General features: G+C 47.3%; 1 protein-coding gene across 6 annotated transcripts in view; it reads left to right on the top strand.

Moving 5' to 3' along the window:
- CHEK2 (checkpoint kinase 2) overlaps positions 1-24,633 on the top strand; it is a 32,324-nt gene that overhangs the window by 2,781 nt on the left and 4,910 nt on the right. For 5 of the 6 annotated variants that reach the window (XR_014775865.1, XM_084764291.1, XM_084764292.1 and 2 more), the window contains exons 3-13: positions 1,268-1,392; positions 1,508-1,655; positions 2,322-2,412; positions 7,351-7,459; positions 10,528-10,581; positions 12,953-13,014; positions 17,328-17,427; positions 21,701-21,787; positions 22,493-22,656; positions 22,886-23,001; positions 23,955-24,040. Coding sequence is in view for 5 of the 6 variants with exons in the window: in XM_084764291.1 (XP_084620417.1) it covers positions 1,268-1,392; positions 1,508-1,655; positions 2,322-2,412; positions 7,351-7,459; positions 10,528-10,581; positions 12,953-13,014; positions 17,328-17,427; positions 21,701-21,787; positions 22,493-22,656; positions 22,886-23,001; positions 23,955-24,040 (1,142 nt within the window). In the remaining variant the exon portion in view is untranslated. The remainder of the gene's footprint in view (positions 1-1,267; positions 1,393-1,507; positions 1,656-2,321; positions 2,413-7,350; positions 7,460-10,527; positions 10,582-12,952; positions 13,015-17,327; positions 17,428-21,700; positions 21,788-22,492; positions 22,657-22,885; positions 23,002-23,954; positions 24,041-24,633) is intronic. The other variant, XM_084764290.1, reaches the window with a different exon arrangement.

Below are 24,633 nucleotides of genomic sequence, written 5' to 3'. Positions count from 1 at the left end.
CAGAGATCGACCTGCCTCTGCCTCTGAAGTGCTGGGACTAAAGGTGCACGCCACCACCCGGCAGCCTTTTGTTTCTTTGCACAATGTCTTGTACATCCCGATATACAAGTCTGATCCCTTCTTTTGTTTTATGAAACTCATGTAAATGCTATGTTGATAGTCTGGCTGTGCAGCTGACTGTTTATTTGGGGAACAGAGCCTCAGTTTTTAGCCTCACCTAACTTGGAACTCACTAACTTTAACTCATAATAGTTCTGCCTCAGCCTTCCAAATGCTGGGTTACATGTGTGGACTGTAGACATCAGTACGACACCTTGCTACTATTTTTTGAGCATTTTTGAATCTGCGTTTTTTGTTTGTTTGTTTGTTTTGTTTTTGAGACAAGGTTTCTCTGTGTAGCTTTGGCTGTCTTGGACTCACTCTGTAGACCAGGCTGGCCTCTAACTCTCAGCAATCTGCCTGCCTCTGCCTCCCAAGTGCTGGGATTAAAGGCGTGCACAACCACCGCCCAGCTTTTTAAAAACGTTTTAATGGCTGCTTTTCATTTCATGGTTATGTATAAACCATTAATTATTTAACCCAGGGTTACAAGCTGGTGTAGTGGCACATGCCTGCAATCTTGGCACTTGGGAGGGTGAGGGAGGAGGATCAAAATTTCATTCATGACATTCAAATCCAGCTGGGTTACGTCAGACTTTCTCAAAAACAAATAGACAGTGCTGGGATGTAACTCAGTTGGTAGAGTGCTTGCCTAGTGTGTGCCAAGCTCTGGGTTTATCCCTAGCACCACATAAATTGGGAATGGTTGGCACTTGATTGCTAGCCCAGTATCGGGGACATTGAGGCAGAAGGGTCAGAAGCTGGCCCTTTTGTTTTTGAGACAGGGTTTTCCGAGACAGGGTTTCTCTGTGTAGCCTTGGCTGTCTCGGACTCACTCTGTAGACCAGGCAGGCCTTGAACTCACAGTGATCCACCTGCTTCTGTCTCCTGAGTGCTGGGGTCAAAGGCGTGCACCACCACGCCCAGCCTGTGTCCCCAGCTTTTAATAGAAAATTTTGAAAATCAAATCTACACTTGCGATCGTCTTCTTGCACACTTCTATTTTGCAGTATCTTCTCATGTAGGTGTGAGTGGCCTTGAGCCTCCGTGTGAGCCTCCCAGATGCTGGGCTCACATGTGTGTTGATCGCCGTTTCCTAGTTAGCATCATTGATGCGTGTTTGCTGCGTGGAATTCCAATCCTCTGCTGTGTGCTTCTGTATTAACAGACTGTGTTAACGACAACTACTGGTTTGGGAGGGATAAAAGCTGTGAATATTGCTTTGACGGGCCGCTCTTGAGAAGGACCGAGAAATACCGCACCTATAGCAAGAAGCACTTCTGCATTTTCAGGGTAGGTGACTGCTACTCCCCGGGGAGCTGCTGATCCACCTTGCCGTTGCTCGTGGGTGCCCTGCCCTGTTAACTCCTGCTGTCAAAGTGTGGAAATGGAATGTTCTCTATTTCAGGAAATGGGCCCTAAAAATTCTCACATTGTGTACATCGAAGATCACAGTGGGAACGGAACCTTTGTAAATAGTGAGCTCATAGGGAAAGGGAAACGCCGCCCTTTGAGTAACAACTCTGAAATTGCGCTTTCACTGTGTAGAAATAAAGGTAATGTTGTTGTCTCGTGGCTAATGGGCTCCTCTGACCTGTAAGGGGAACTTTTGTGTCTTTATAGATTGTGCTTTAAATCAGTCAAGTGACGTGAGTTAGCGTTCAAGAGTTTACTCAGTTGCCTGAGTTGTGGAGCTTTTGTTTTGTTTGTTTTTATTTTTGAGACATGGTCTAACTATATGGCTGTCTTAGAATTCCCTGTGTAGACCAGGCTGGTCTTGAACTCAGAGATCCGCCTACCTCTGCCTTGCCAGGGGCTGAGTATTTTCTTTGTGTGTGTGGCATATGTACGTGTGGATGTGTTTGTGCGTTTGTGTAGGTGTGGAGGCCAGGGGGTAGTGTGGGGGGGGGTGGGGAAGGAGAGGGAAGGGAGAAAGATTTTGGTGCGTGTGCAGGCTTACACATTACCGTGTGCGTGTAGGGTCTGAGAACAGCTGTTGGGAGGCGGTTTTCTCCTACGTGCCATTACCCTGGAGCTGTCGGGCATACACAGCAAGTGGTTTAACCTACTGGGCTATCTTGCTGGCCCTTGGACTAAAGATAATTCATTTCTATTATCTGATATATATAATCCTGTAACATATTCTTTATAGAGCTAGATTTTAGAAACTAGTTTTCTAGTCACGAATTAACAAGCCCATTTCTGTCTTTTTTCCCCCTCAGTTTTTGTATTTTTTGATCTCACTGTAGATGATCAGTCAGTTTATCCTAAGGAATTAAGAGATGAATACATCATGTCAAAAACTCTTGGAAGGTAAATTTTTTCTTTATATAATAAACTAAAACTAATTTTTTTCTATGTCTTTTCATAGTTTGGTTTTTTTGTGCTTGAGTTTATAGCATTATTATTTGTAACATAGCTGATTGTTAAACTCTGTTATAGCTTCTACTACTGATTTATTTGATAATGATTAGTTTAAATAAACTCTTTTTCCTTATAAGTTTTAGTGCTTGTGCCACCAGGCTTAGTGTGTGTGTGTGCGTGTGTGTGTGTGTGTGTGTGTGTGTGTGCATGTGTGTGTGTGTGTGCCTGTGTGTGTGTGTGTGTGTGTGTGTGTGTGTAAGAATGATTGCATGTAAAGTCCCGAGGTCAGCATCTGCTGTCTTCTTCCATGACCCTCCGCTCTGGACCGTAGCGCATAGAACGTGGCGCTTGCTGACCCGGCTTAGCTGGTGCTTAGCAAGCCCCTAGGCTGTTCCTGTCTTCACCTCACCAGCACTGCAGTCGGAGACAGGCTTTTTATGTGGGTGCTGGGGATCCAGACTCAGGTCTTGTGCAGCGATTGTTTTATAGGCTGAGATATCTTCCCAGCTCTTTATTTTATTTTATTTAACTGAGTAGTTTTTGAGATAGGGCCTCACTGCTGCCCTGACTAGCCTAGAACTCACAGGTTTCTCCTGGCTTTGCCTCCCACGTGCCAGGATTAGAGGTGGGCAGCACCACGCCTGCCTGGTTTGCTTTTTCTCTTCTTTTTTTTCATGTAGTTTACACTGGACTCAAATCAGTGACGATCTTGAACTGCTCCTCTTGCCTCTGTCTCCCCAGACAGGTGTCCAGGTCTGGCCCTCATGCCTTAGGTGCCTGTGTGTGGGGGTGCACGTGCCACAGTGAGCATGTGGAGGCCAGAGGACCACTTGCAGCGGTCAGGTCTCTCCTACCATGTGCCTTGGGTGCAGGACATCAGGCTCCGTGGTAGCCGCCATTACATGCTGAGTAGTTTCGCTGGCCCTGCCTTGTTTGTGTGTTTGTGTTTAGTGATGCCAGTGTTGGTCTGGGGTCCTCTGCATGTTTGGGAGAGTGCTACTGAGCCTCATCTCTAAGCTAATTACTTAGTTAAGTTTTTGGCTTTTTTCCCCCCTTTGAGACAGGGACTCACGCCATAGCTTAAACTGGCATGTACTCACAGTGTAGCCCAGGCTGACCTCAAATTCATGGGTATTTCTCTGCCTCAGTTTACAGGCATGAGCTACCATATGCAGTGCATTTTTTGCTAGTTAAGAATTATTGAAAAGCCAGGGGTAGTGGTGCACGCCTTTAATCCCAGCACTTGGGAGGCAGAGGCGGGTGGATAGCTGTGAGTTTGAGGCCAGCCTGGTCTAGGACAGCCAAGGCTACCCAGAAAAACCCTGTCTCAAAAAAATCAAATAAATAAATAAATAAAGAAAAGAAAAGAAAAATTACTGAATTGCTTCTTTCTCCTTCTCTGTGTATGTGTGTGAGTCTGTGATTGTATGTGTTTTCTGTGTGACTGCTGTGATGTGGGTATGAGTGTGTGTGTGTGTGTGTGTGTGTGTGTGTGTGTGTGTGTATGTGTGTGTATGTGTGTGTGATGTGTGTGTATGTGTGTGTGTGTGTGGTGTGTGTGTGTGTTGTGTGATGTGTGTGTGTGTATGTGTGTGTGTGTGATGTGTGTGTGTGTGTGTGTGTGTGTGTGTATGTATGAGGTACATGTAATAAGTACACCATGGTGTGTATGTGGAGCTCAGAGGAAAACCTTCAGGAGTCTCTCATTTATTTATTTCTATTTGTATTGATGTTCTTGTTGACTTGTGTCTGAGTGAGAGTGCCAGATCCTCTGGAACTGGAGCTACAGACAGTTGTGAGCCGCCATGCGGGTGCTGGGAGTTGAACCCGGGCCTCTGGAAGATCAGCTGCTGCTCTTAATTGCTGAACCAGCTCTCCAGCCCTGGTTTTCTCCTTCTGCCGTAGACCCCAGAGACTGACTTCAGGTCAGCAGGCCTGTTCAGGCCCCGACTTACTTTTTGTTTTTGTGATAGGCATCATAATCAAAAGCAGTTTGGTAAGGGAAGGGCTTAATTGTCTTACGTGTCCTGATCACAGTCTGCCGTTGAGGGATGTCAAAGTATAAACTCAAAGCCGGGCGGTGGTGGCGCACGCCTTTAATCCCAGCACTCGGGAGGCAGAGGCAGGCGGATCGTTGTGAGTTCGAGGCCAGCCTGGTCTATAAAGTGAGTCTACAAAATAAAAACAAAAACGCAATTTGGGGCTGGAGAGCTGGCTTATCCACTAAGAGCACTGGTTGCTCTTCTAGAGGCCCCAGGGTTGATTGCCAGTGCCTGCGTGATGGCGTACAGCTGCTGCAGCTCTTAATTCCAGGGGGTCCGACACCTTTTTTTTTTTTCCTTTTTCTTTTTCTTTCTTTTTTTTAAAGATTTATTTATTTATTATTATGTATGCAGTGCTCTGCCTTTATGTACACCTGCACACCAGAAGAGGGCATTAGTTCACATTATAGATGGTTGTGAACCACCATGTGGTTGCTGGGAATTGAACTCAGGACCTCTGGAAGAGCAGGTGGCGCTCTTAACCACTGAGCCACCTCTCTAGCCCTTAGCTTCTTCTTCTTTTTTTTTTTTTTCTTCGAGACAGGGTTTCTCTGTGTAGCCTTGGCCGTCCTGGACTCACTTTGTAGACCAGGCTGGCCTTGAACTCACAGAGATCCGCCTGCCTCTGCCTCCCGAGTGCTGGTATGTTTTTATTTTTAATTTTTGGTTTTTTGAGATAGGGTTTCTCTGTGTAGCCTTGACTGCCCTGTACTTGCTTTGTAGACCAGGCTGGCCTTGAACTCACAGAGATCCGCCTGCCCCTGCCTCCAAAGTGCTGAGATTAAAGGCCTATTAAAGGCCTGTTATTATTATTTTAATGAAGAGCCAGGGTTACAGTCAGATCAAAGCAAAATCAAATTTCAACAGTGTAAGTAGATCATGTCCAAGGTCTGGGTCTCATGATCTCTTATACTGCAGAAGACGTGAGCAGCATCACTTCCCCCACAGAGCACACAGGGCTTGCCTTGTAGGCTGGCACCACCCTGTGCCTGCTGCTGTCCTCTTGGACATCCCACAGTCTGCACCTCTCCATTATGCTGAGCTCTCCAAGTGCACCTGGGCCTGTGTCTCTGTCAGTTGTCTGCTGGCCTCTCTTGGGGTTACCCCAACCCTGCCATGCGGTGCCAGGCCTCAGCTGCTGCCCATGGTCCCTTTATGCCTTCAGAACTAGAATCTGGTTTTTTTTTTTCCCGAGACAGGGTTTCTCTGTGTAGCCTTGGCTGTCCTGGACTCGCTTTGTAGACCGGGCTGGCCTTGAACTCACAGAGATCCGCCTGCCTCTGCCTCCCGAGTGCTGGGATTACAGGCGTGTGCCACCACCGCCCGGCTTTGAGTTTATACTTTGACATCCCTCAACGGCAGACTGTGATCAGGACACGTAAGACAATTAAGCCCTTCCCTTACCAAACTGCTTTTGATTATGATGCCTATCACAAAAACAAAAAGTAAGTCGGGGCCTGAACAGGCCTGCTGACCTGAAGTCAGTCTCTGGGGTCTACGGCAGAAGGAGAAAACCAGGGCTGGAGAGCTGGTTCAGCAATTAAGAGCAGCAGCTGATCTTCCAGAGGCCCGGGTTCAACTCCCAGCACCCGCATGGCGGCTCACAACTGTCTGTAGCTCCAGAGTTTAAGCTCTAGAGAGTTTAAGAGCAAAGCAGCAACGCAGCAACGCAGGTCCGGTCTCAGATGAGTAATAAAGAGGCGCTGGTGGTTGCGATAACATGGATGAGCTTTGAAAACATTAAGCTAAGTGAAAGAAATATGATTTCATCGATATGAAGTATCAGGTGATTTTTAGAAAGCCAATTGTGGTTGCTAGAGGCAGGCTATGGCGGTGTCTCCTTAACTGGAGCTAGATGGTAGCGCCCACAGAACATTGTGACCGCCCTTGATGGGACTGAATTCTACACCTGGAAATGATTGTGGTGCTGCATTTCATGTCACCATACTCAGCACAGTGGGAAAGCTGGGAGGCCTTTGCTCTGCCCTCTTGCCCGCTGCAGACAGGCAGTGTGCGGTCTACGGTTCCGGCTGTAGTAGCATTGCTAGGATGGATCTGAACTTCGCAGAACAGATTTCCTGGGGCTGCAGCAGGTTCTGTGTGGCGGTCCTCTGCCATCGGTACCCACTGAGTCCAGAGTAGTTGTGCAGGACTTTCCAGTGTAGTATAGGGTGCAGTTTATGTTTCCAACCAACTATGTATGCTAATTATTTGTTGGTGATTGTTTTCAGTTTTGTCTTTTTTATTTTTCTTTTCCTTTAAAATAAATTTTTTTTTCTTAGACAGGGTTTCTCTGTGTAGCCCTTGCTCTGTGTAGCCTAGAACTCACTCTGTAGACCAGGCTGGCCTGAAAATCAAAGAGATCAGTCTACTTCTGCCTCCTCAGTGCTAGGCTTGCAGCTGTGTGCTAGTGTGCTGTCATAGCCTGCATGGCTGCTGTCCTTCCGGTGAGAATAGGGACAATGGAAACAATGTTTTGTGAACAAAGTGTGTGTGTATGTCTGCTCAAGCAAGTGTGGGAGTGCATGTGCCACAGAATTTGTGTGGCGGTCAGAAGCCAACCATGGGTGTTGGTGTGTGTTGTCTGCTGTGCATGCCAGGCAGCCTGGCTCAAGCCTTGAGGGTGGGGGAAGGAGTTCCCTTGTTTCTGCCTCCGGTGTCGCAGTGCGAAGCCTGGTTACGTGGATTCTGGGTATTGGCGCTCAGGTTCTCACACTGTCATGATCAGCACCTTACCCACCCGCACAGCCTCCTCAGCCACAGCTTTAATTGTTTTGTTGTCAAGGCAGACTTGGACACGATGAAAATCATCTTGAAAAATCACTGTCTATATTTTTCCCCTTAGTGGCGCTTGTGGGGAGGTAAAAATGGCTTTCGAGAGGAAAACATGTAAGAAAGTAGCCATCAAGATCATCAGCAAGCGGAGGTTTGCGCTCAGCTCATCGAGAGAACCGGTAAGAACCGTGTCGGGTGCCGCCTGGGTCTCCACATTTCTTCATGACTTCCTGAGGAAGCTTGGCGTGTGCTTCAGTCTGGGGAAGCTTGGATGGCTCAGACGTGGTCACTTGTTTATGTGTTTTTGTATTTGGAGACAGGGTCTCTCTGTAGCCTTGGCTGTCCTGGACTTGCTTTGTAGACCAGGCTGGCCTCGAACTCACAGCGATCCACCTGCCTCTGCCTCCTGAGTGCTGGGATTAAAGGCGTGTGCCACCATGCCCTGCTAGACTTATTTTTTTATTATTATGTATACAGTGCTCTGCTTGCCTGTACACCTGCAGGCCAGAAGAGGGCACCAGATCTCATTATAGATGGTCGTGAGCCACCATGTGGGTGCTGGGAATTGAACTCAGGACCTCCTGAAGAGCAATCAGTACCCTTAACTGCTGAGCTGTCTCTCTAGCCCTAGACGTAGTAATTTTTGACTGCCAAACAACACTGAACACTTTAAGTGTCTTCTAGTTAATTCAGAAACTACTATTACTACTTAGTTTAGAAATAACTGTTTACACACAGAGTCACAGGCCTTTTTCTTATTCTGAGGTAACTAGGAAGGAGTCAGGGAGGAAGTGGGTTCTGCTTCCCAGGGCGGCCTCACAGCTGCCTTCAGCCCGTCTCATCTTGGTGCAGACACTGGTGTTTTTGACAGATGAGTTCACATTGCTTGCACGGCTCGCCTGTCCATTCTCAGCACGTGCATCTCACAGGGACTGCTCCTAGTCATCAGCTGCACGGTCATTTACCTGCCATCCATCTTTTTTTTTTTTTTTTAATTTATTATGTATATAGTGTTTGGCCTACACATACACGCGCAGGCCAGAAGAGGGCACCAGATCACATTACAGATGGTTGTGAGCCACCATGTGCTTGCTGGGGATTGAACTCAGGATCTTTGGAATAACAGTCAGTGCTCTTAACCTCTGAGCCATTTCTCCATCCCCCATCCATCTTTTTAAATCATTTAGTGAGGTGACGCTTGGGTTGCTGTAGCAGAAAGGAGAGTTGAGAGTTAAGAGTTCTAGTGAGAAGGAAAGACAGTCTCATAAAAGCTGGGTTTAATTCTGACCTACGTGCTATGCCTCACTCTGCGTGTTGATTTGGAAAGTGTTTATTAGAGTGTGAAATGCTTAATACCTGCTACACTGTATGATTTTGATTTGTTTTACAAATTATGGTGATCTCTTTTTACTTCAAAAGAGTAAAGAGACAGATTGTCACCCAGCCTGAGCTGGCCTTGCAGGAGCCATCTTAGCCTCTTCTGCAGTTAGGGTTTTAGTTGTGTGCCTCTGCTCCTGCCCGAGGTCGTGTGCCTCCGCTCCTGACTGAGGTAGCAGTTTATTCGGACTCAGTTTGATGGTGCAGCCCTCCTGAGTGCCAGTTTGAGAATGATGAAGGAAAATGAGCCTGTCTTGATCCCCCGCGACCCCATTTGCCCTAGAGGGCCTTGTGTGTTTTCCGAAGAGTGTCTCAGCAGCAGTTCAGGCACGTTTCCTGGTGCCATTCAGTCCTGAGGCGTGAGCTGAGCACTGTCAATGTTCCGGATAACATCAGACAGACGCACATAGACTCGCGGGCATCTCTGGGAGGGAACGGCCCCAGCCTCATCGCGGTTTAGGCAGGTAGTTCCTCACTTGGTTGTTGAGGTGACTTCAGGTTCTTTGCTTTTTGGGGTGCTGTAGCAATGACTATGAGTTATAGAAGCACATTAAAAAAAAGATTTATTTATTTATTATTTATACAGTGGTACACATATACACTTGCAGGCCAGAAGAGGGCATCAGGCTACGTTATAGATGGTTGTGACCACCATGTGGTTGCTGGGAATTGAACTCAGGACCTCTGGAAGAGCAGCCAGTGCTCTTATCCGCTGAGCCATCTCTCCAGCCCCTAGAAGCACATATTTTTAAAACCCAGGGCCTCAGGAATGCCAGATAGGGACTCCACCGCCGAGATAACATTTGTAATCCTCAGTTGCAGGTGTCTAAAATGCAAGCCATTTCTCCTGAGCAGATACTTACCACCTTTTCTGTGACCCTCACTCACTGAGTGAGTGAAGTAGCCAAATGCGTCGTTTTTTTCCACACAGAGCAACACAGGACCGGGTCTCCTCTTCCTCTGCAGCCAGCTGTTTCTGGCTTTAACGTTCTTCACATTGTTTTTCCCAAGATAATTCTATTCTTACATGGCAAGAGGAATTTCCGGTCTGTGTTCAGTTTGCTGTAGACCTTTGGCCTTGTGGTTCTGGCTTTGCTTCCTGGTTAGGGGAGAAGAGCTGTCTCCTAGGGTGTTGAAAACTCAGTCAGTCTTTATGTCACAATCATTCTGCTCACTGGGCTCGATGTGACCTCCCAGGTAACAGAACCTCCTCACCCGCACCCTCGCCCCCTCATTGTAGTAATGAGTGTGAGAGCTGAAAGGAAAAGGCCGGATTTAAACATTTTTAATATTGGGGGTGTGGTGGCTGGAGAGATGGCTCAGTGGATAAGAGCACAGGCTGCTCTTAACCTGTGTTCAATTCCCAGTGCCCACATGGCAGCACAGAGGTGTAGACCCCCAGTCCCAGTGATTTAGGGACCCTCACACAGATGTGCATGCAGGCAAAACACCAATGTACATAAAATTAAAAATACATACTTTTTTTTTAAAGATTTATTTATTATTTATACAGTTTTCTGCCCACACGTGTGCCTGCCCACCACAAGAAGGCACCAGATCTCCTTACAGGTGGTTGTGAGCCACCATGTGGTTGCTGGGAATTGAACTCAGGACCTTCAGAAGAGCAGACAGTGCTCTTAATCTCTGAGCCATCTCTCCAGCCCCATAAATACATATTTTTAAAAGTTTAAATCTTAGCTTTTTACCCAAAGTGTTTTATATAAATATGTACTTTTGTGTCCTCTGTATAAGCAGAGCCTGGTTTGTAACCCAGGCATCCTTTATTTAATAAGTTTAACTGTAAATATAATTTTAAAATATTAACCATTATGATTATTCATGAACTCTAATGCTATCCTGTTTATTTAAGGACACAGCTCCCAGTGTTGAAACTGAAATAGAAATCTTGAAGAAACTCAATCATGTGAGTATTAACTTCTGGTAACGTGTCTGAAGGTCTGGGATGTGTTCAGAGGGTTGCAGTAGGAGGCTGGTTCCCGGCTCCTTTGAACGTATGTGAACACACACATGGACCCAGCTTTTATTTATCTCGGAAGAGTTCTACTTCAAAGTCTTGAGAGTACAATCTTGTGTAAAAGGCGTCATGACCAGTATGTTTACTGAGATCTTGACCAAAATCTTATAAAGATAAGTGATCATATTTGCAAATGAAATAAAAGTTTTAGTGAGATTAATTATATCTAAAATGTTGGTATTTTTAAATAACTTCAACTTCGAGTAGTCCAGTGAGACCCATGATACCTGACAGGTAAGGGGAGCCCCGCCCCCACATCTGGTTCATTGATGTGGAGACTCCTGTTGCACACCAGCGGCCCTCGCCTCTATTGTAAGGATGCCTTTATATCTGGAAGCCATGTTGTCCTTCGAAAAGATGGGAAGGGCTGTGGCGCACGGGTTTGCTACCGTCTTTCTCTCTGCTTGTTATTTCACTGTCTTCTTCGGTTCATGAGCACCCTGAACGCAGGCTCAGTCGGTGCTGGGGTTAAAGTTGACACAAATCTTGCCAGTGTAACTAATGATTTCCTGGTCTCACTTGTAGCCTCCAGACAGAAGAATTTCTTCCACCACTCACACCCCTCTAAAAACTAGAAGCTTTATTTATTCTAGATTCCTGTGTTTGATACACTGTCTCTGCAGCCTGTTTATAACCCGTGGACCTGCTGACCCTCCACACTGTGGTGCCTGGCCTTCCTGCTTCCTGTCCCTGCTCCTCTTTACCCCCTTCCTTCCCTGCTCTCTCTTTGCTTTCCTTTTCTCTCCCTCCCTCCCTCCCCTTCCACCTCCCCCGTCTTCCATTTCTTTCTTTTTGTTGTCTGGAGACAGTCCTGCCCTGTTGCCCTGGCTGCTCTGGGAATTCTGGACTCACCAGATCTTTCTGTCTCCGCCTCCTCAGTAGAGTTTGTTTTTGTTCTTTTCTACAGGAACTGGCTGAATTGGCCAGCCGAGGCTCTGATTCCTGGCCCAAGCAATCTTCCTGCCGTGGCCTGCTTTGCCAGTTTTTTAAAAAAAAACATTCAGAGCTGGCAAAATGACTCATAGGCTGAGAGTACTTGCTGCCAAGCCAGACCATCTGAGTTTGGTCCCAGGGACCCACACGGAGGTGGGAGAGGACCAGTTCCCACAAGTTCTTCTCTGACCTCCATACATGGTCCATGGCATGTACAGAGACAGGCAGACAGGCAGGCAGATACATATAATTAAAAAAACACCACATACATCCCAATTACATACCATGTCCCTAAATATTTTACTGGTTAATTTGAGCTGTATTAAAATGGAAATGTTGCCTTAGCACTGAGCTATATTTCCAAGCACATGCTGGGAAGCTGTGGGGTCTTCTCTGGCCGTCTCGGACAGTTCACTGCGGGAAGCCCCTGGCTATAAGGAAGGCTGCCAGGGTCCTGAATCTCAAACCTCAAAGTATCCTAGGCTCCCTGGTTCTCACGTGAATCGTCACATGGTCACAGCCCCCTAGGGTGGGTTCTGTATTGCTGACAGAGTCAGTGTTTTCTTGTCATTGCCTTGGCTGTCATCTCAAACACAGTAGGTTCGCCAGGTGGGAAATCAGAATGCTAAGTATGTGTGGCTGTGTCCCCTGCACTGAGGGGTAGGCCCTAAACTGTCAGCCGTGCTCGCAAGGCTGGGAGGGGCTACCAGCCAGCTCTGTTCTTCATGGTTCCTGTCTGGGAGCGGCACTGCACGGGGCTGTGTGGCGGTCTAACCAGGTCTCCTCCGCCTTAGTTATTGAGATGGGGTCTCAGGTTGCCCAGGCTGGCCTTGAACTTGCTTTATAGCTGAAGCTGGCCTTGAACTTGCCTCACTCTTCTTTCCTTGCCCTCCCAAGAGCTGGGATTACAAGTTAGTTTCATGGTCTCTGGTCTTGTGTCCTATTTGCCCTTCACTCCTGTGCTGGTATTGAATTTTGGTCTCCTCCTCCCAACTACCCAGCTACTGCGGCTTTACTCATGCCGTGTGTGAGGTTCCCTGAGGCCTGCTGTGGACAAATGAGGAAGAAGGCAGGGGAGACCTGCTGTCATCCATAGGGAGGCTCGTGTGCAAATGCGAATTACTCCTTGCTGACGCTGTGTGGTGACATGTTTCTCACGTGTCCCCAGTGAGGAGTCAGCCACATTCCATTCTGCCCTTTCCTGTACTTGACCTAAAAGTTCCCCAGACCAGGGCCCAGTGCCTGCTCCTTATCCGCCTGATGCCTCAGTTTCTGTCGTAAGGGTTCCGTTTGGAGTTTCTTATTTCTCCTTCCTTCTCTGTTGTAGCCGTGCATCATCAAGATTAAAGAGGTTTTTGATGCAGAAGATTATTACATTGTTCTGGAGTTGTAAGTACGAACCTTTTACATTTATGTTTCCATGTAAGTTTTATAAACCAGCAGAGAATTGAATGCAGATTAGCCAGGAGGTGGTGGCGGATTAATCCCAGTACTCGGGGCAGAGGCAGGCGGATTTCTGAGTTCAAGATCAGCCTGGTCTACAGAGTGAGTTCCAGGACAGCCAGGGCTACACAGAGAAACCTTGTCTCGAAAAACAAACCAAAACCAAAAAGAGTTGAATGCATACTTGGTTTTCTTGTATTGGGGCTCTTAATGTACTACATGCACACACACAGACATACACACACACACCACACACACAGACACACACAGACATACACACACCACACACACAGACACATACACACACAGACATACACACACACCACACACACAGACACACACAGACATACACACACACCACACACACAGACACACACAGACATACACACACACTACACACACAGACACACACACAGACACACACACCACACACACAGACACACACACCACACACACACACCACACACACAGACATACACACACCACAGACACAGACACACATCACACATAGGCACATACACACCACACAGGTATCCCACCATCACATAGACACCTCCCACACCACAGATACACACACACCACACAGATACCCCACACACACACACACACACACACACACACACACACACACACAAATGACTCTAAAGGCACAGTAGGATTCAGGCTCTGTATCTGAGGCCTGATGTTGAACTTTACTCTCTGTACATGACGAGCTGATTGTCCGTGGAGGAGTTAATCCCACCTCACCGAGTCTCGTTTTCTTAGTGTTAAGTGTGGATAATAGTTGCTCCTGGACATGTCAACTTTGTGTAAGGATTAAATGCTTTGAGAGTTGTGGGGAGCACACATGTGCACACTCAGCATGAGAGAATTGGTCACTGCATCACGTGTGGACCTGGTTGCATGGTGGCACTTGAATATCTGTCAGGGCCTCTTCTTGTATGTAGCTGCTGGGTCAGGGAGGAAACCTGTGCTGCTGGCTGGCAAGGGAGGCCCATGAAGAGTGGCCATTAAGATTCTGACAGATGGAGCAGGGTGTAGTGGTGCATGTCTTTAACCCCAGCACTCGGGAGGCAGAGGCAGGCGGATCGCTGTGAGTTTGAGGCCAGCCTGGTCTACAAAGCGAGTCCAGGACAGCGAAGGCTACACAGAGAAACCCTGTCTTGGGGGAAAAAAAAAAAAGACTACAACAGATGCGTGATGGTTCATTGGGTAAAAGCATCTGCTGCCACGTTCAAGGACCTAGATGCTGAAAAGAGAAAGTAAGAAAAATAAATAAATACAGTAAGACTGGAGACATGGCTCAGTGGTTAAGAGCGCAGAGTGATCTTCTGGAAGACCTGGGTTCACTTCCCAGCACCTGCATGCACAGCTGTCTGTTAGCTCTTGTTCCAAGGGGTCCAACGCCTTCTGGATTACATGGACTTCAGGCCTGTTACATGGTCGTGCACATTCAGGCAAACCCTTGGAAACTTTAAACATTTAAAAAAATACTTTAGACTGCCTGGCAGTGGCGGTACTTGCCTTTAATCCCAGCAAAGGCAGGCAGATCTTTGTGAGTTTCAGACCAATGTGGTCTCCAGAGCTAATTCTAGGACCTCTGGGCCTACACAAAGGAACCCTGTCTCCAGAAACCAAAATACTAACCTTACACAAAGTAATTTATAAGCAATAGCTTTTTTTTTTTTGACAAGCGCTTACTAACAAACAGCATTCCCGATGGTAACTTAAGCGAACGTCTTGCCTGTGGCTCTGTGGTTGCCTGGCTAACACAAGTCAATGCTCGTAGTGACAACATGATGAACCGTGCCTGCTGCTTCTTGGCAGCGAGCCCCGGGCACACTGCTGCTGTCTGCCTTGAGCGGACTTGTCCTTTCAGTGCGCCTGCACGGTACAGCGAGTCACTGCTTTAGCCCCCCCTTGAAAGTTCCTTTAAGGAAACGACCCGCCTCAGTGACTTTGCTTTGTGGTTGGACTCAAACCTGGTGCCTTGTGCATGGCGGGCCCCCACATTCTCTCAGCTAGTACTGTTGCTAGGTTTTGAGATGGAGACTCATGTAGCCAGCCCACCTTGCTGCTAACTCTTTCTGTGGCTAGGATCTCTTTGAGTCCTTGCTGTCTCAGCCTCTGCCTCCTGAGTGCCAGTTGTGTCTTGTGGTGGGTGGTGTCACCTTTGAGAATAGTTATTTTTGATTATTGGGGGGATGTTCTGAACCTAGGGCCTGTGCGCTCAAGACAAGTACTCTACCACTGGGCTCACCTTACTCCATTTTTCTTCTTTCTTTTTAACTTCCTTCCTTCCTTTCTTTTTCTCTTTTTCTTTGAGACAGGGTCTCTCTGTGTAGCCTTGGCTGTCCTGGACTCACTTTGTAGACCAGGCTGGCCTCGAACTTACCGAGATCCACCTGCCTCTGCCTCTCCAGTGCTGGGATTACAGGCGTGCGCCACTATGCCCGCTTGACTAAAATTTTTAAAAATTTAACTTTAGTATTGTCATGTAGCTCAGAGGGATTATATAAGTCACCCAGAAACTTAGAACCAGGAAGGGTTGACCTGGGCTCAGACCCCACTGCTCTGGTCAGACGATCCAGCTTGGTCGGCTGTTCCCACTTGAGCATTATGTAGGAGCACTGAGGGAACGCCAGCCCCTGGCACTCCCACCAGCTTCTGGAATCAGAGTTTTATTTTAATTTTTATTTTGTGTTTTGGTTTTTCAAGACAGAGTTTCTCTATATAACTCTGGCTGTCCTGGAACTCTGTAGACCAGGCTGTCCTTGGCCTCAGAGATCCGCCTGCCTCTGCTTCCCGAGTGCTGGGATTAAAGGCATGCGCCACCACATCTGGCAGAATCATCAGATTTTTAAAAGTTTGCAAAGAAGTCAGTGCTTGCTGGATGGTCCACCTTGCCCTCTTTTCTAGCTGGGCAGCTGATCGTGGATGAGGCTTATCAGCTCATTCATTTGTCACAAGATCAATGTTGTGTTCTTTTTAACTATATGTCGGTGTGAGTATGTGCGGGCTCTAGGTCGGGGTGAGCCTTGGTTTCCTGGAGATGGAGTTAGAGGCATGAGTGGGCTGCGATGGCTTCTGGGTACTGAGCTTAGGTATTCAGGAAGAGCCATGACTGCAGTGAGGGCGTGGCCACGCCCCGTGCATGGGAGGGAGGGGGCGTAGCTAGAGACAGCGACAGCCCCTGGGTTTCGGGGAGAGAAATCCCCAGGTTAAGGTGGAGCAGCGAGGAGTGCAGAGGAGAGAGGAGGGCTAGGAGGATCAGGCGACAGCAGCTAGGGCGTGGGGCTGTGTGGGAACCGGAACGGTGGGGAGGGGAGCCCTTGAGCTGGGGAAGTTTAGCGCAGGGGTGGGATGAGAAGAGCTGCAAGGCACCGAGGGAGCCTGAGGCCAGCAGGTGCCCTGTTACGCTGGTCAGCCCAGGTCAGCCCTGGTCAGCCCAACAGTCCACACTGTTAGCCACTGAACCATTTCTCCAGCCCTCAAGATGATGGCGAATGCAGTCTGGAGAGATGGCGGCTCACAGGTTAAGCGCACTGTCTACTCTTCCAGAGGTCCTGAGTTCAATTCCCAGCAACCATATGGTGGCTTACAACCATCTATAATATGATCTCATGCCCTCTTCTGGCCTGCGGGTGTACATGCAGGCAGAGCACTGTATACATAATACAAAATATTTTTTAAAAAAGTGATGGTGATTGTTTGTTTGTTTTGGTTTTTGGAGACAAGCTTTCTTTTTTAGCCCTGGCTGTCCTGGAACTTGCTCTGTAGACCGGGCTGGCCGCTGACTAAAGTCTGCCTGCTTCTGCTTCCTAAGTGCTAGGATTCAAGGGGTGTGCCACCACCTCCTGGCACTATCTATCTACCGTTCTGTTTATCATCTATTTATCTATATCTATTAATCTATCTATCATCTATCTGTCTGTCTGTCTATTTAGAGAGAGGGTCTTATGTATCCCTGGCTGGTCTGGGGCTTGCTATATAGACCAAGCAGGCCGGCCTTGAACTCTTTGAGATCTGCCTGAGTGCTGGGGTTAAAAGGCGAGCCACATCACACCCACCAAAGCTCATTAAGTTTAAAAGTGAAAAAAGATGATGTGCGTTTAGTGCTGGAGTCCCAGGCCGGGCCTCTTACATGAGGCACATGCTCATTGGCTCGCCCTCCCTTCTTTACTCTGCTGGGTTAGATGACTTTACTTCGTCTGTGCTTTGCCTCCAGGGATGAAGGCCCTGCTTTGTTTCTGTTTCAGGATGGAAGGCGGAGAGCTGTTTGACCGGGTGGTGGGGAACCAGCGCCTGAAGGAAGCAACCTGCAAGCTCTATTTCTACCAGATGCTTTTAGCTGTGCACGTAAGCTAAGCGCTCTGGTGCTAGGCAAGAGCCAGGGACGAAGGATAAAACTCAAGAGCTCCTATAGTTTGCTGTTCTGTTCTAGGAAAAAACAAAACAAAACCCCCTGCTCTCCACCGCCCACCCAGATGATCAGGCTTTGCCATGAGTGTAAGAGGCAGTAAGAAAAGGAATTAAGGAGATGAAGGTATCGCCAGATCTGATGGCACAGCCTGGAGTCCCAGCTTCCTAGGGAGCATAAGCTGGGAATCTCAAGTTCAAAGCCAGCTCCAGGAAGTTAGAGAGAACTTGTTTGAAAAATAAAAATGTACAGCACTCGGGAGGCAGAGGCAGGCGGATCACTGTGAGTTCGAGGCCAGCCTGGTCTGCAAAGCGAGTCTAGGACAGTCAATGCTACACAGAGAAACCCTGCCTCAAAAAAACCAAAACAAAACAAAAAACAAAACAAAAAGAATTTCTCTTGAACAGACGGCCAACCAGTTAAGAACAGGTACTAGGGGTTTTTTGTTTTCCCTTTCTTTTTTTTTTGGTTTTTGGAGGCAGGGTTTCTCTGTTTAATAGCTGCATCTGCGTGGCTGTCCTGGGACCTGCTTTGTAGGCCAGGATGGCCTTGAACTCAATGGAGCCCCACCTGCCTCTTCCTCCCAAGCGCTAGGATCAAAAGTAGTGGGCCACCATACCTGGCAAGCAGGTTCTAGATTTTTTGTTTGTTTGCTTTTGTCTTTTTTCAAGACAGTGTTTCTCTGTGTAGTCTTGGCTGTCTTGGAACTCTTTTTGTAGACCAGACTGGCCTCAAACTCATAGAGATCTACCTGTCTCTGCCTCCCAAGTGCTGGGATTAAAGGTAGTGTGCCACCACACCTGGCCTAGCAGGTTCTAATTTTGTAGAGTACTGGGGTGTGGTTCCTAGCACCCACATTAGGTGGTTCACAACATCTGTAACTTCAGCTCCAGGAAATGATAATTCTGGTTTCTATGGCCTGGACTCACATGCACATGAACTCCCTCTTACGTAACTAAAAAAAATATTACAATAAAAGTATTTACCTTGATCCAAGATCCCACTCACAATCCCTCCCCACCTTATTTTCTTTTCATAGTGGGGAGGATGGAACCAATGCTTTATATACCTACGTACACACATACACACACACACACATACACACACACACATACACACACACACACGCACACACACACACACACACACACACACACACACACGACCTGTATCCCTAGCCCACAGCCCTTTTTAAGTTTGCTTGCTTGCTTGCTTGTTTGTTTTTTGAGGTAGGGTCTCATGTAGTATGGGCTGACCTTAACTTAGCTCTAGGCCAGACTAGCTTTGAACTCTGACGTTCCTGCCCTCACCTCTCAGGTGCATGCACCACTGTGCCTGGCTCACGGTTCATTTTTAATGATGGCTGTCGTCTGTGCGGGACTTAATTCTTTATTAGTTAATTCATTTCCTCATCTACTGACCAACAGCAAGATTAACTGTGCGTAGATCTGTACATACAGGACGTTTTTATTCCTACAGAAATGTGGTGTGGACTAATGCGGTGGGGCTGAGCGCTTTCATACCCCACGAGTCCAGTGTGTGTGGTGTGAATACGGTGGGGGCTGAGCGCCTTCATACCTCACGAGTCTAGTGTGTGTGGTGTGAATACGGTGGGGGCTGAGCGCCTTCATACTCCGTGAGTCTAGTGTGTGTGGTGTGAATATGGTGGGGGCTGAGCGCCTTCATACTCCGCGAGTCAGTGTGTGTAGTGTGGATTGATACAGAAAAATCTGTGTGTGCGTGTGTGTGTGAGAGTGTGTGTGTGTGTACGTGCACGCGCGTGTGCATGCGTGCATGCGCGCGTGTGTGTGTGTGTGTGCGCGTGTGTAGGTTAGAGGACAGCCCTCAGAAGCTTGTTCTCCCATCGGTGTATGTGTGTGTACGTGCACGCGCGTGTGCATGCGTATGTGTAGGTTAGAGGACAGCCCTCAGAAGCTTGTTCTCCCATCGGTGTGTGTGTGTACGTGCACGCGCGTGTGTGTGCGTGCGTGTGTGTGTGTGTACGTGCACGCGCGTGTGCATGCGTGTGCGTGTGCGTGTGTGTGTGTGTGTGTGTGCGTGCGTGTGTGTGTGTGTGTGTGTGTAGGTTAGAGGACAGCCCTCAGAAGCTTGTTCTCCCATCGTGTGGACTCTGGGACTTGAGGTCATCAGTGCTGGCTGCAGCCTTTACGGGCTGAGCTATTTCTCGTACTCGCCCCCTCCTCTTTTTTGGACACACATTATATAAACAAACATACATCACCATACCTGATAGAAAAATTTTTTTAAAAGATTTATTTATTATGCATACAGTGCTCTGGTTGCATGTATACCTGCAGGCCAGAAGAGGGCACCAGATCTCATGATAGGTGGTTGTGAGCCACCATGTGGTTGCTGGGGATTGAACTCAGGACCTCTGGATGAACAGTCAGTGGCCTTAACCGCTGAGCCATCTCTCCAGCCCCCACAAATGCATTTTTTTTATTTGTTGTTGTTGTTGTTGTTTTTCAACACAGGGCTTCTCAGTGTAGCCCTGGCTGTCCTGGAGCTTGCTTTGTAGACCAAGCTAGTCTCAAACTCACAGAGTTCTGCCTGCTCTGCCTCCCAAGTGCTGATAGTAAAGGCATGTGCCACCAGTGCCCAGCTGCTAATGTATATTTGAGATCCCTGTAAAATATTCTTAGGGATTGGATAACCAAAAAAAATATTATTTCGAGCCATGAGATGGTAGCGCACACCTTTAATCTCAGCACTTGGAAGGCAGAGGCAGACAGATCTCTGTGAGTTCAAGGCTGAGGCCAGCCTGCTCTACAAAAGTGAGTCCAGGACAGCTAAGGCTACACAGAGAAATTTTGATGGAATTCCTATGATATGTTACCATTTGTTTAGATTTTTATTGAAATAGACATCTTGTGTGTCTGTTAGTGTTAGAGGTTTTTTTGTTCTCTGGCATTGTGAAATACAAGGTTTACCATTCTATGTTTTTTTTTTTCTTTTAAAAGATTTTCTGGGGACTGGAGAGATGGCTCAGAGGTTAAGAGCACTGGCTGCTCTTCCAAAGGTCCTGAGTTCAATTCCCAGCAACTACATGGTGGCTTGCAACCATCCGTAATGAGATCCAGTGCCTTCTTGTGGCGGGAAGGTGCACATTCGGGCAAGAATACTGTATAAATAATAAATAAAATCTTAAAAAAAAAAAAAAGATTTTCTGGGGGGCTGGAGAGATGGCTCAGTGGTTAAGAGCATTGCCTGTTCTTCCAAAGGACCCGGGTTCAATTCCCAGCACCCATATGGCAGCTTGCAACTGTCTGTAACTCCAAGATCTGGCACCCCTACACCAATGCACATAAGTTAAAATTAAATAAAATATTAAAAAAAAAAGATTTTCTGGGACTGGAGAGATGGCTCAGAGGTTTAGCGCACTGGCTGCTCTTCCAGATCCAGAGTTCAATTCCCAGCAACCACATGATGGCTCATTATCTATTATTTATTATGCTATCTGATGCCCTTTTCTGGCCTGCAAATGTATATGTAGATAGAGCACTCATACATATGAATAAATAAATATTAAAAAAATATATTTTAGGGGCTGGAGAGATGGCTCAGTGGTTAAGAACACTGCCTGCTCTTCCAGAGGTCCTGAGTTCAATTCCCAGCAACCACATGGTGGCTCACAGCCACCCATAATGTGATCTGATCATATTGTATATATAATAAATAAATCTTTAAAATATATATATATATATATATATTTTCAGCCAGGTGTGGTGTTGCATACCTTTAATCCCAGCACTTGGGAGGCAGAGGCCGGTGGATCAACGTGAGTTTGAGGCTAGCATGGTCTATAAAGCGAGTCTAGGACAGCCAAGCCAAGGCTACACAGAGAAACCCTACCTCAAAAAGACAAAAAAAAAAAAAAAAAAAAAAAAAAAAAAAAAAAAAAAAAAAGAAGAAGAAGAAGAAGAAGAAAAAGAAAAATGTTTTCTCTAACATAAATTTCTAAGTCTGAATTTGAAGCTGGCCTGGTGGGTCTAGGACAGCCAAGGCCAAACAGAAACCCTATCTTGAAATAGAAAATTTCTAAGTGCTCAGCCCTGGTTCAGCTCTGACTTTGAGGAATGTGCTTATGCATAATACAGCTTAGCTTTACCCAGGCTGAGAGCTGGGTGTTGGTAACTATCTCTATATGTGTGCATTGTATAAGCCAACGGTCCTGCCTCTCGTTTTGTACAGTACCTTCACGAAAATGGGATTATACATCGGGACTTAAAGCCGGAGAATGTTCTTTTGTCATCTCAGGAAGAGGACTGTCTCATCAAGGTGCAATCTTCTCGCCCTCTCTGGCCCCTGCTATATATTTCTGTTCAAAACTGCCTTTTAATTTCTTACATAAAAAACCCCAGGAGTATCCAAAGGTTGAGAACCCTAACTTCCATACTGGGCAGTTTCTGTTGAGGTGACCTAGGGTTTCAGGGTCTCAGGAGCCCCTGGTGAGCTTCATTGTGTACGAGCGACGTCTGCACGCAGAGGGAAGAGGGCTGAGTGGACCCCTGAGTTGTGGCTCCTGCCTTTCCTTCTGAGCCCAGACTCAAGTTAGAATCTCCTGCTGCAGTTCCCAGACAAAAACCAACAAGGAACCCCAAAACATAAAACTTGAGGGTGGCAGCAGGTGCCTTTCTTCCCCACCAGGCCTTCCAGATGTTCCAGGGTGTAGTCAGATTTAAGAGTCTTGAGTCTCCGGGCGTGGTGGCACTCGCCTTTAGTCTCAGCACTGGGGAGGCAGAGGCAGGTGGATCACTGTGTGTTCAAGGCCAGCCTGGTCTACAAAGAGAGTCCGGGCTAGCCAGGACTACACAGAGAAACCCTGTCTTGAAAAACAAAAAACAAAAGACGTTGCAAAGACATGTCATTGTGTATTTGGGCTAATGGCTGGTGTCTGTATACAGACAATCCAGTTTCTGGGCCTCTTGGGGGTGATGGGATACGATAATGTTTGGGTTTCATTTGTTTTGTTTGTAATTTTAGATCACTGATTTTGGGCAGTCCAAGATTTTGGGGGAGACGTCCCTGATGAGGACTCTGTGTGGTACGCCCACTTACCTGGCTCCTGAGGTCCTCCTCTCCAACGGGACTGCTGGGTACAGCCGCGCTGTGGATTGCTGGAGCTTGGGCGTCATCCTCTTCATCTGGTAGGAAGCATTTTCATCTCTCACCGTCTGGCCGGATGAGGTCGGGTGGGACTGTACCTGTGTCCAGGCAGACAGCTTCTGTTTGATGTAGGTCTTTTTTTTTTTTTTTCAGTCATTGATTTAAGGAAAAGCTGGTTTTTTTCCCCAGTGCTGAAGAAGAAACGAATGTCCCCACATGCCACTGAGAATGCCACTTGATCTTTTTTCCTTTCTCTCTACCAATATTAAGCCTTAGTGGGTACCCACCTTTCTCTGAGCATAAGACTCAAGTGTCACTGAAGGATCAGATCACCAGTGGAAAATACAACTTTATCCCTGAAGTCTGGACAGATGTCTCAGAGAAGGGTATGGATACGGAAGGACGCGTGGTTTTCGGAACTGTGGGTGTTCTGTTGTTTTCTCCGGTCAGAGCCTGGGCCCAAGTCCTAGGCCTGCTGTTTGTTAGTTGTGCGCCCTTAGACAAGTTATTTAACTTTTTCGAGTCCACATTTTCTTTAATTGTAAACAGGTGATCAGTAACCCTGACATGGAAGGTTTTGCGGGAGGTTTAATATAACATGTTCAAGGGCCTGCCACCCATTCAAGTGTACAAAGTAACTTTTACTAACAAACATTCTTTGAGTGAGCAGAGCGTAAAACATTCAGTGTCAGGCAGGGGTGGCACACACCTTTAATCCCAGCACTCAGGAGGCAGAAGCAGGAGGATCTCTGTGAGTTCAAGGCCAGGCTGGTCTACAAAGAGGTCCAGGTCAGCCAGGGCTACACAGAGAAATGCCGTCTTGAAAAACTAAGTTCAACGTCATCAGTTATGTGTGTTGTAGAATTTAAAAGTGCAACCGTGTAACTTTCTGGACAAAAATTAGATTAAAGCCAAGTGTTAACTGATATAACCCAGGTGACTGTATTAACCATCAGGATTTAAGGAATTCCTGCGTTCGGGCCGCAGCTTTCTAGCCGCCGCATTGGAGCCGGCCTTCGGGGTTGAGGAGCATTGTGAGCATCTCAGTGCTGGGCAAAGGTTCAGTGTAAATCAGTCTGAACTCAGTACAGTAGCAAGCTAGGGACAGGGAGCCAAAGGCTGTGATGTCCCCGGAGGGAGAGGTGGAGCGCGTGTCCTTGTTCCCAAGGCTCAATCTTCCGCAACCAGAGAGGACTGGGCTTGGCGGGTCCTCCTCACCAAGTCAGGCGGCTCCGTGCTGCTGTGTGGCTGGGGGTCTTGGTTTGGCCATAGTTACTAATGCAGGTGAAACGTATTCGTTCTTCTCATTGGCATTTCTCCAATTCTCTTGCTGCTTTAGCTCTGGACCTTGTCAAGAAACTGTTGGTTGTGGATCCAAAGGCTAGGTTTACCACAGAGGAAGCCTTGAGTCATCCGTGGCTTCAGGTGGGTGCAAAGCAGTCCTTGTTTGCCTAAAATGCCGGGGAGCCCTGAACTGTTTACGTGAGGTGAGGCTGAGAGTCACACACAGTCTCCATGTTGTTTCATTTATGTAAGTGTTTTCAGTCAGGTTGTAGGTATAGTGTTTGTGTAATTGTTTTCTTTCTTTCTTAAAGATTTATTTATTATGTATACAGTGCTCTGCCTGCACATACACATGCAGGCCAGAAGAGGGCACCAGATCTCATTATAGATGGTTGTGAGCCACCATGTGGGTGCTGGGAATTGAGCTCAGGACCTTTGGAAAGCAGTCAGTGTTTTTAACCTCTGAGCCACCTCTCCAGCCCGTGTATAATTGTTTTCAATCAGGGTACACGTGCATGTGGAGGAGGAAAACAGGGAGGGAGGAAGAGTTGGGGAGGATTGGAGGCATAGACTGAGTGGATATGTGTGTGTTCCAACTTGTCGCTCCTGGATGAACAAGGTCACTTCATGTCAGGCTCTGTGGCTGTAATCCCTTGAGAGCTTGGTCTCCCTCAGTGCCCAGCTGTCTTCTTTTCTGCTCTCTCCTACCAGGTGCAGTGGGCTGGGATGTGGTC

Source organism: Acomys minous, assembly GCF_964271855.1.
Source record: "Acomys minous genome assembly, chromosome: 16".
In the NCBI taxonomy this organism is placed as follows: domain Eukaryota; kingdom Metazoa; phylum Chordata; class Mammalia; order Rodentia; family Muridae; genus Acomys; species Acomys minous.
The sequence above is the reverse complement of the archived record's forward strand: the minus strand, read 5'-3'. Positions and strand labels throughout refer to the sequence as shown.